Source organism: Lemur catta, chromosome 3, assembly GCF_020740605.2.
Source record: "Lemur catta isolate mLemCat1 chromosome 3, mLemCat1.pri, whole genome shotgun sequence".
Lineage (NCBI taxonomy): Eukaryota > Metazoa > Chordata > Mammalia > Primates > Lemuridae > Lemur > Lemur catta.
The window spans coordinates 101,098,689-101,111,071 of NC_059130.1; the positions used below are offsets into that span (position 1 = coordinate 101,098,689).

The 12,383-nt window shown below is 35.5% G+C and overlaps 1 protein-coding gene across 3 annotated transcripts in view; it reads right to left on the reverse strand.

Annotated features, from left to right (window-relative positions):
• ZMYM4 (zinc finger MYM-type containing 4) overlaps positions 1-12,383 on the reverse strand; it is a 151,780-nt gene that overhangs the window by 8,139 nt on the left and 131,258 nt on the right. For all 3 annotated transcript variants that reach the window (XM_045548292.1, XM_045548293.1, XM_045548294.1), the window contains 3 exons: positions 11,347-11,518; positions 11,082-11,177; positions 9,040-9,191 (listed from right to left, as the gene is read on the reverse strand). In XM_045548292.1, coding sequence (XP_045404248.1) covers positions 9,040-9,191; positions 11,082-11,177; positions 11,347-11,518 — 420 coding nt within the window. The remainder of the gene's footprint in view (positions 1-9,039; positions 9,192-11,081; positions 11,178-11,346; positions 11,519-12,383) is intronic.

Sequence of the window (12,383 nt, forward strand, 5' to 3'; positions counted from 1 at the left end):
TTATTTTTTTTATTTTTTTATTTTTTGAGACAGAGTCTTACTCTGTGTCACTAAGGCTGGACTGCAGTGGCCCAATCACAGCTAACTGCAGCCTCCAACTCCTGGCCTCCTGCCTCAGCCTTCCAAGAAACTGGGACTACAGGGCCACGCCAGAGTGCCTTGCTAAATTTTGTTTTTTTTTGTATTTTTTGTAGAGATGAGTTCTATGCCGCTCAGGCTGGTCTAGAATTTCTGGCCTCAAGCTATCCTCCTTCCTCTGCCTCCCAAAGTGCTAAGATCACAGGTGAGAGCCACTGCACCCAGCCTCAATGTGCATTTCTTATGAGACCTCATCAAAGGCAATTTATGATCTTATTGTCAGATTACAGTTTTGTTGTTAAATAATATTCCTCCTTTTTCTTTTTTTAATAAAGTCATTTTCAAACTTAAAAATATTATATCCTCATTATAGAGAAAGTTTAAAATACAGAAAAAGTGGAACAAAGACTATTGAAACTCACCACATAAAGTCAGCTACTATTAATATGCAAGGATATTTTCAGTCTTTAAGAAAATTCCTTTATAAATATATAGGTGAGTTTTATACATTTATGCAAACATATATCAGTACATATAAAATACACCTTTTTAAAAAAAAATCTTTTTGCCTTAAGATCAGGAATGAAGCAAGAATGCCTGTTCTTGCCATTCCCATTCAACACTGTACTGGAAGTCCTAGCCAGAGCTATCAGGCAAGATCGGGAAAGGAAAAGTAAAACTATTTCTATAATATTTGCAGATGGTAGAATCCTATACATAGGAAATCTTAAAAAATTCACAGAAAAACTAATTATTAGAGCCAATAAGTGAATTCATCCAAGTTGCAGGATGCAAGCAACACACAAAAATCAGTTATATTACTACAAACTAGCAACGAACAATCCAAACAGGAAATTAAAAAAAAAAACAGTACCATTTACATTAACATCAAAAAGAATAAAAGACTGGAGAATAAATTTAACCAAAAAGATAAAAAAATTGCTGAAAGCAAAAATTAAAGACCTAAATAAATGGAAACATATCCCATATTCACGGGCTGAAAGACTTAATATGGATTGTTAAGATGGCAATATCCTACAAAGCAATCTATAGATGCACTGCAATCACATAAAAATCTCAAAGGCCTTTTTTTCCCCAGAAATGGAAAAGCCCCGATCTTAAAATTCATATGGAACTTCAAAGGACCTTGAATAGCCAAAAGAATCTTTTTTTTTTTTTTTTTTTCTGAGACAGAGTCTTGCTTTGTTGCCCGGGCTAGAGTGAACACTGTGGCATCAGCCTAGCTCACAGCAACCTCAAACTCCTCGGCTTAAGTGATCCTACTGCCTCAGCCTCCCGAGTAGCTGGGACTACAGGAATGCACCACCATGCCCGGCTAATTTTTTCTATGTATTTTTTTAGTTGGCCAGATAATGCCTTTCTGTTTTTAGTAGAGACGGGGTCTCGCTGTTGCTCAGGCTGGTCTCGAACTCCTGACCTCGAGCTATCCACCCGCCTCGGCCTCCCAGAGTGCTAGGATTACATGCGTAAGCCACCGCACCCAGCCCCAAAAGAATCTTGAGGAACCATACTCCCCGATTCTAAAACTTACTACAAATCTACAGTAATCGAAACAGTGTAGACTGCCCTAAAAATAGCATTTAGACCAAAGGATTAGAATTGAGAGTCCACATTAAGCCCATAAATATTTGGTCAAATGATTTTCCACAGGGGTATCAAGAACATTCAATGTGTAAAGAACAGTCTCTTCACAAATGCTGCTGGAAGAATTGGATATTCATATACAAAAGAATGAAGGTAGACCCTACCTCATACCAGATACAAAAGTAACTCAAAATAGATCAATGGTCTAAATATAAGAGCTAAAACCATAAAACTCTCTGAAGAAAACAAAACATGGGGGTAAATCTTCATGACCTTGAACTGGGCAATAGCTTTCTAGATATGACACCAAAAGCACAGGAAATAACAACATAAAAAAGGAAGAAAGAAAAGAAACTGAACTTAATTAAAATAACAAGATTTTGTGATTCAAAGTACACTACCAAGAGGTGAAAAGAAAACCTAGAGAATGGAAGAAAATATCTGCAAATCACATATCTGATAAGAGTTTAATATCCAGAATATATAAAGAAATCCTACAACTCAACAAGAAGAAGACATCCCAATTAAAAATGGTAAAGGACATAAATAGACATTTCTCCAAGTAAGATATACAAGTACATGACAAGATGTGCAATGTCATTAGGAAAACACAAATAAAAACCACAATGAGATATCACTTCATACCCATTAGGATGGTTATTTAAAAAAAAAACCAAAAAACAAATTAACAGATGTTGGCAAGAATGTGGAGATGTAAAATGGTGGAACCACTATGGAAAACAGTTTGGTGGCTCCTCAACAAGTTAATCATAGTTACTACAAGACCCAGCAATTCTACTCCTAAGCATATATGGCAATAGAATTGAAAACAGGTGCTGAAACAAAAACTTGTACATGAATATTCACAGCAGCACTATTCACAATCACCAAAAGGTGGAAACAACTCAAATGTCCATCAATGGATGAATGGATAAACAAGAGTTGGCATATCCATTCAATGGAATATTCAGCCATAAAAAGGAAAGAAGTACTGATTCATGCTACAACAAATCTCAAAAATATTATGCTAAGGAAAAGATGACAGACACAAAATGCCATATAGTGTATGAATCCACTGATAAAAAATATCTAGAATAGGCAAATCCACAGAGACAGAAAGCAATTTATAGTTGCCAGGGATTAGATAGAGGGAGTAATAGGGAGTGACTACTGAATGGGTATTGGGTTTCCCTTTGGGGTGATAAAAATTAGTTATGCAACTAGATAGTGGAAATGATTATGCGTTGTGAATGCACTCATTAGTCCCACTGAACTGTACACTCTAAAATGCTTAAATTTGGCTGGGTGTGGTGACTCACACCTGTGATCCTAGCACTCTGAGAGGCTGAGGCGGGAGGATCACTTGAGGTCAGGAGTTCGAGATGAGCCTGAGCAACAGCGAGACCCCGTCTCTACAAAAAATAGAAAAAATTAGCTGGGCATGGTGGCACATGCCTGTAGTTCCAGCTACTCAGGAGACTAAGGCAGAAAGATCGCCTGAGGCTAGGAGTTTGAGGGTGAAGTGAACTATGATGATGTCACTGTGCTCTAGCCTGGACAACAGAGCAAGACCCTATCTCTCTCTCTCTCTTTCTCAATCAATAAAATTTGCCATTTTACTTTATTATTTTATGTTATGGATATTTCCCATATTTAAACAAATAAATACAACACTAAGCATATAGTTCTGCAAGTTACTTTTTAAGATGTATATCCCTAAGACTTTTCCATGTCAGTAAACATAGAAGCAAGTCATTCCTATTTAACTCTTGTACAGTATTCCAAAGTATGAACACATTATAGTTGAATGAACCATGACTCTTGATTAACACTTGCTGGTTTTTAGTTTGTTGCTGTTAAAAACAATGTTACAATGAAAATACCAGTATATGTCTGGCTATGTACATGTGTATATATTTCTCTGGCGACATACTCTTATCAACAGATTTGCTAGGCTGAAGACTCTATACACATTTGAAGTTTTACTAGCCACTGCCAATTTGCCCTGCGAAAAGGCTTCCAATAGTGTACATGTATCTTCACTAATACTTGGTATTATCAAACTTTTCAATCTTTCAAATTTTTAATCTATTTAATAGGTCAAAATTTTCCCTGAGTACAGCTGAGTACCTTTTTATATTTAAGAGGCACTACGACATGGTGATCACAATGACAGACCCTGAAAAGTTGGACTATCTGGGTTCACATCTTAGTCCTGCAACTGACTACTTCTGAAACTTTAGGCAAACTATTTAACTTCTATGTGCCTCAGGTTCATAAATAAAAAATGTGATAACAGTCCCTATACTTCACAGGGTCACTCTAACAATTAAATGAGTTAATATATGTAATAGGCTGACCTCAATGCCCAACATATATAGTAAATGATCACTAGGTGTTACCTGGTATATTGTGTCTATTAACAATCTGTGGTTTTTCTTATGCTACTTGACTATTTGTATCTTTTGCCATTTTTTCTCCATTGTTGTATTGTTTTATTGATTTATAGGTACTTTTCACACATGTTGGTTAGTAATTCTTGGTTATGTATGGTAATACTATGAACTAAGCAAACACTCTTAGTTTGGGAGAAGATGTGGCAAACAGACTGACACTGGGACTATTAATTTTCTTAATTCTTATTGAGAGCAATTTGGCAATATGTAGTAAAAACCTAAAATAAAAACAGTTTATGTCTTTGCCCCAGAGTTTCCACTTTCAAGAATTTATCCTAAAAGAAATAATTAGCCAGTGTAAAAACATATATATAAAAAGATATTCAACAGAGCACTGTTTATCACAGAAAAAAAAATCTTAAGGGAGACTGATAAAATAAATGACATCATCAATGTATTGTAAGTCATGATACAAAGATGATCGTGATATATCATTAAGTAAAAAGACCAGGCTATAGAAACATACATAAGAAATGATTTTGTTGTTTAGCAGCTTTCCTTCACTGACCCCTTTTTCTCTGCTTACGTTAACAGTGTTGGGCAAGGTGTTGATATTATAGTTAAGTCCAGTTCCTTTCTTTATACTTTTCTACATTTTCAAAATTTCTTACAATTAGCATAATTATTTTTATAATTAGAAAAAATAAAAACAAGCAAGTTTAAGATGTCAACATAAGCAGTCTTTTAAAATTTCTTACATTAAGGAAAATTTATTTTTTTGTCAAAATTCATAAAGGGTTCATAATATTTACTGCTTATAACAATCATGTGACAATTATTTGTTAACTTAGGCCTCTTTTTAATAGTATTGTTATATAAAGGTAGTTACTAATATAAACAATACATTAGAAATACACTAGAAAAAAACTTTCACAGGCTTACAATTTAGCTCACAAATTAGAGTATATTTTATAGATAGCAGAGTATCGGGCATATAAAGTACTCAAATGTTTTTGATTAAAATCACTGCAATGACCATGCATGTTTTGAATATATCCAAGCCACTTGATATTAATAACCACCAGAAAACATCTTATTTCTTAACATCTGTACTGATAAAAATGTTCTTTAAATCTGTAATATGGTATTACATAATTCAAGAGCACAAGCATGCTTGATATTTTACCTAAGCAAAATGCATGCATGGTTCATAGTAGGTGCTCAATAAATTTTTGTTGACAGAAACTATAAAAATCTTCTCATTTCTTCATTTAAAAAAACATCTTTGGATCAAAATATAATGGGAAATTACAATAAAGGTGCCGCTTCACTTCCATGGGGAAATGAATGCTGCTTGTGTAACTGGCTACCCATCAGAAATATTGTTCATCAGATCTTGTATCACGTATAAAAATGAATTTCAGATGGATTAAAGACATCAATCTAAAAACACAAGTATTTTAGAAATTTATGAGAATTTAAACTTAAGTATTCAGTAGAAAGACCTTACCAGCAACACAGAAAACCTAGGAACTATAAAGGAAACTTTTGAATGGCAAAATACAATATAAAAACTGAAAGACAAAAACATACTAAAAAAATTTACTTCAAACACTTATATCAGAGTTAATATCCCCAATGTAAAAAGAGGTCCTACAGATAGAAAGGAAAAAATCCAAATGACTAACAAGATAAAAAGACATTTGACTTTACAAAAATTTAAAGTGCAAAATGAAGCCACAAGATGATTTTTTTTACCCATTAGAATAACAAAAATTAAAAAGAAGAGTGCTGAAGAGCACTCATACACACTGCTGGAAAGACTATAAATCATTATAACCATTCTGGAAAGTAATCTGAAAATATCATAATATTGAAAAAATAAATGCTTTAACCTAGAAATAAAAGCACTAGTTCATATGGTATGCAAACAAAGTGTTTACTGAAGTATTGTGTTTCAGAGCAAAGATGTGGAGAAAAGGAAATCCTTGTACACTGTAAATTGGTACAGCCATTATGGAAAACTGTATGGAGGTTCCTAAATATATATATATAGAGAGAAATACCATATGATCCAGTAATCTCACTTCTGGGTATTTACCCAAAAGATTTGAAATCAATTTGTCAAGATGTCTGTACTTTCATGTTCATTACAGCACTATTCAATAGCCAAGTGATGGAATCAACCTAAGTGTCCATGACCAGATGAATGGATAAACACAATGTGGTAAAAATATACAATGGAATACTATTCAGCCTTAAAAAAGGAGGAAATTCTGTCATCTGCGACAACATGTATAGAAATGGAGAACATTACGCTGAGTGAAATAAGTCAGGCACAAAAAGACAAATACTGTATGTTTTCACTTACATGGGGAATCTAAAATAATCAAACTCAGAAACAGAGAGAGAATGGTGGTTACCAGAAGCTGGGTGGCAGGTGGCGAAGTGCGGGGTGGGGGTCTGTGTGTGTGCTGGGGAGACTAGGGTCAAAGGGTACAAAGTCTCAGACAGAAGGAATCACTGTGTTTTTCTTGAGATCTATTGCACTGCATGGTGAATATATAATAGTGTATTGTACATTTCAAAAATTCTAAGAGAGTAAATCTCAAATGCTCTCACCACAAAAGTATTCGAGGTGATGAATGGATTAATTATAGCTTGATTTAATTATTCTATATTATATTGATAAATCATAACATCACTTTGTAACCCATAAATATATAATGATAATTTGTCAATTGACAATTTAAAAAATAGAGTATAGGTTTTAAATATTTATTACATTTAAACATAAAATTTGCAACTATGTTTTAATTAAGAATATATATTGGTATATTGAACCAGAATGCGACATTCATAGGAAAAGAGTAAATTAAGTCTGACTAATAAATTAAATCCTGATTTAACTGAAATCCACTAAATTTAATTAAATATACTCTGGGATGAAGGAGAAGAGCAAGGGTAAAAAAAGAAAGAAGACAACCTGAATATCTAAAAGAAAAAAGGATGATAACCAGTATATTCATACTCTGCAATAGTATACACATTTTTTAAAGGAAGGAGTTTAAGGAAGGAGTTTGATGTACATTGACCTGGAGGGATACCCCATTAAGAAAAGCAAACTGCAAACAAATGTGTATGGTATGGGTCCCATTTTGTTAAAAAACCAAATAAAGCGGCTGGGCACAGTGGCTCACGCCTGTAATCCTAGCACTCTGGGAGGCCAAGGCGGGCAGACTGTTTGAGCTCAGGAGTTTGAGACCAGCCTGAGCAAGAGCGAGACCCCGTCTCTACTAAAAATAGAAAGAAATTATACGGACAGCTAAAAACATATATATATATATATATGTATATATATATATATATATATATATAAAATTAATCGGGCATGGTGGTACATGCCTGTAGTCCCAGCTACTCAGGAGGCTGAGGCAGGAGGATTGCTCGAGCCCAGGAGCTTGACGTTGCTGTGAGCTAGGCTGAGGCCACGGCACTCATTCTAGCCCAGACAAGGGGAGACTCTGTCTCAAAAAAAAAAAAAACTAAGCAAAGCAAAAACTATAAACAAACAGAAGCACATGTATAAAGGTATAAAACAAAAGAAGGCATAGGAGGACACCTATCATGCTACAACACTGGCTACCTCAGGGAATAGGAATGGAAGGAGACAAATTTTCTTTATATGCCTTCACTGTTTTAACAGTTCCAATGAGCACATACCGCTTTTGTGATTAAAAACCCAAACTTTAAGAACAAAGAAATGCCTAAAATACAATAACATCACCATACAAATGGAAGAAAATCTGACAAAAAGAGGAAGAAAATCAACAACATCCAGAGTTCTACCACCCAGAGATGATAACCATTGTAACCACTTTGTATATTTCATTTTATTAGGTATTTATACCATTTTGTCAACATAGTGGTACACATATCATTTATATCCTTATTTTGTTCATTAATGCTTTAATATTAAGATTTTTATGTTACTAGAAGCCACTTTGTGAATAATTTTTATTGGCTACATAATATAAAATTTTATGAATATATTATAATTTACTTGTCCATCACACTTCGGTGGGCAGTGAGGTTATATCCAGTTTTGTACAATAATGTCTGAACTTCAGAGTATTAACTTGACCAGATATGCAAAAGCTGAATTACTGGCAAAAAAAATATGAAAATTTAAAAATATTCCTGAAACACATGCTTAAACTGCTTTTTTGAAAGTATGTACCAATTACCACCAGCTATGTAGAAGAACCCCCACGTCACAGAACTCATATCAACAATGTGTTATAAGTTTTGATCTTTGCTTATGTGATAGACAAAAAATGGTATATCTATTACTTTAATTTGAATTTTTAAAATGAAACCACATGACTTATACATATATATATACACACACACATACACACACTCACATACATGTACACACACACCAGCACACAGTCATCCATGTTGCTTCTTTTGTGAATTGCTATTTATGCCCTTTTTGTCCATTTACCCAAAAAATTACACCATCCCCAATTTCTTTTTTTTTAATCCCCAATTTCTATTATTCTATTAACAGTCTCAATTTAGCTTACAAAAAGCTATATGATCAAGACTTTTTTTTGAGACAAGGTTTCACTCTGTTGCCTGGGCTAGAGTGCAGTGGTGTCATTATAGCTCACTGCAACCTCAAACTCCTAGACTCAAGCAATCCTCCTGCCTCAGCCTCCCAAGTAGCTGGGACTACAGGTGCACACCACCACACCCGGCTAGTTTTTCTATTTTTGTAGCGATGAAGTCTCACTATGAGGCTCGGGCTAATAACAACTTTTAAATCAAGGTCAGTGGTTCCTTAAGAATAGAGTATAAAAGCAATACCAAATATATTAATAATTTTTCAGCTTAATTCACTTTCTCTCATTAAAAATGCAATTAATTTTATAACAATTGTTTAATTTGATACCTGTTGAATTCCAAGGCACAAGTATAAGATACTGTCTGGATCATATTTTTCACCATTTGGTCTCCGCACCTCTTGGATAAACTGGCATAAGCCCAAACTCAACTCAGCAAAAGTGCAGGACAGAATATCTTCCTTCAGCTTGACAGAGCGGACTGGTAGAAAGGTAGAAAACACCTGAAACATTAACTTACAACAAACGTAGTGACATTACTTGATTCACTGAATAATTCAATATTACTGTGCCCCATGCATTGTGAACTGGTGGATCTCAAGGCTATTTTAGTTAAAGGAAATAAAGAGAATGCAGTGTATACAGTACAGTAGGTGCTATGATAGAGGTTTCCTATAGACAGGATTCTATGAAAGCAAATGAGGGATATCTAATAGGGAAGAGTAAGGTTAGATTTGGAGGGTGTGACACTGGTGCTAGACCTTAAAATGTGACGAAGAGTTAAACAAGTAGATAGGTAAAGAATTCCAATCTGAGGCTACAAAAAGATTTTCCAAAGTCTACTCCACAAAACACTAGTCTAACGTCAGAGCTAGAGAAAACTGAGTTTTTAAGATCTGATAAATTTGGAAAACACAAGATACTATATTCATCTCTGAAGAATTCATAGTGCCTGATGGTACATTAAAGGCTCTGTGAATATCCGTAAAAAGAACGCTGTTTAACTTTCTTGAGCTCAGATTTATTTGAATACACAACACTTCAAATAACATATAACATCCTCATGCCTTGGAAACACTAGGCCACAAAAGTGAAAAGGTTCCAGGGACTTAGGTGGACAGGAAAAAAGCAAGGACAGGTGGAGGCAGATCACCAATTAGCCTCATATATCATATTAAGTACTTTGAAGACAGTGAAGAACTGAATTAATTTTGAGCAGTGGAGTTATCCAATTTGATTTGTAAAGGTCCTACTACAATAGTTTGATCAACATTGTGGGGTTAGAAGTAAAATACCCGTTCTAGTCATTGCTCTTCTGCATTCACACAAGATTGCACACACTTGGGCTCCCAAGTTGGTTTTGCACATGGCAAGTGGTATCTCATGAGAGCAAGGACTATGTTTGACCTTTTTATCCCAGTACCTAGCACCATCCCTGGTACATAATAGATATTCCGTAACTATTTTCTGGATGAATAATAGAAATGGGTAGTCTGTGGCTCAAAGTGGGTGGTTAAGAGCCTAATAAACCCCCATAACAGGGGTATATTTACATAAACTTGGAGCACAGAGATTACACTTGATCTGCAGGAACTGGAGTCAGTCACAGCCCAGAGCAATGACCAACTGCTGCAATAAGGAGGGTTACATGTACCCAAAACCCAGCAGGGGTTGACTGAAGTGAAGCCAAGAGCATATACAATCAGCCAGGTATATGAGAGAAGGTATATAGTTGGAAAGTGGCAAAAAATCTAGTTACATGGACGTACTCATCCATACTTGCACCATCTCATTCCAAAAAGATTGTATACATACCTTACATAAAACACAGATAATAAAAAAGATAAACTGAAACAAAAATTTAGAACAGGATGTCAAAAGAGCAAAAAATGAAAACTAATGTAGGCCTTAAAATGTATATACTGTTGCTTTACTTGAAGTGTTTATTTGATTCCAAATTTCCTGGCAGCTTAAGTAAAACCCATAAACATTGTCAGTTATATAAATCTCACTGTTAGGGAAAATTCCTACAGGTTCCAGAAGCAAGGCTTTTCCAGGTATTTTTCTCAAAAAAGAAAATTTCACACAGGGTTCCATATGGGTTACTATAAGACATAGGGCTCAAGAAGACAAATTCTGAGCCACTTGCGTAGTGTTAGAAATGAAACAAAATTTCTTACATGTGCACAGTAAACTCATGATCCGAAGACACAACTACCTTTATAACATCTTTAAAATTGAGGCTAAAATATTAATTTCTCTTTCAAACCTTAAGACTCCAAATTTTAAATAATTTTAAATATTCAATTTACAAATTTAAATTAACAATATTATAAATAATTCATACAAAATGGAGAGAAACAAGTTTTACCTCTACAACCTGGCTCTGAGGCTTCTTGAGAGAGTGCACGGTCTTGAGCACTTCCTAAGGGATCAGAACATGGGCTAGATGAGGCATGTTCAACTCCTGAGAAGGAAATAAAAATAAATAAAAAGTTTAAGTGAAAGTTTAAATAAAACCAAAGTTTTATGATTTTATGTTTACCTAAAATTTATCTCTTTTGAATATATTTTTGACTATGTATCTCTGTCTCCCCCCACCTAAATCAAGACACAAATCCATGCTGTGTGTTTACCTCCACATTTTAGATCCCCCTGTTCTTCCTTGGCATTTTTCCACTGAACCCAGTTCTTCCAGGCATTTACCCCATACATGTATTTCAGTGTCATCCCTGACACTGAGCACCCTTGAAAGGCTCCTTGAATTAGACTCCTGGGCTCCACAGCCACTATAGACTTCTTCCGTCCCTGTAAGAATTTCAAAATTTTACAGAATATAAAATTTAATTTTGAATCTTTAAGAATCAGGGTTCTCAAAGCTGGAAAGGGAATAAATTTATGGAATATGCAATTTAGTTTTACACCCTAAAGATTCAGAGTTCTCAGAGCTAGAAAGGGTTTCAGAGATTAGATCCAATCCATATGAGGAGGAAAGAACAAAAAGTTTAAATATAGGAAAGACTGTAGTAATCAGAGGTCAGTGAGGCCTGCACTCCCTGGGCCTGGGCAGCCTGCTCAGTCCACTCACTAGCAGGCTCCCACTCCTACCCCCACCTAGCACTGGGGTTGTGGAGCTCTCCAGCAGGGGCACAGTGGTGCATGCTTCGAGGTTAGGGTAGGTTGTTGCATGGCATTAGGGGGCTGGCAGAGGCCAACAGCCTGCACATAGGTACAGCTGTTGAGGGATTACAAACATTTGGATATGGGCCGGGCGCAGTGGCTCACACCTGTAATCCTAGCACTCTGGGAGGCTGAGGTGGGATTGCTTGACCTCAGGAGCAAGAGCGAGACCCCGTTTACACCCAAAATAGAAAAATTAGCTGGGCATGGTGGTGTGTGCCTATAGTCTCAGCTACTTGGGAGGCTGAGGCAGGAGGATCACTTGAACTCAGGAGTTTGAGGTTGCTGTGAGCTAGGCTGATGCCACAGCACTCTACTCAGGGCAACAGCTGAGCGACACTCTGTCTCAAAAAAAAAAAAAAAAAAAAAAATCCAAACAAACATTTGGGTATATTCCAGACACTAGATCCACCCAATGAAGTCGAGATAACTGTTATTATCACTCAGGTCTATTTAATGGCACATATAAATAGATGATATTCTGGGCTATAAT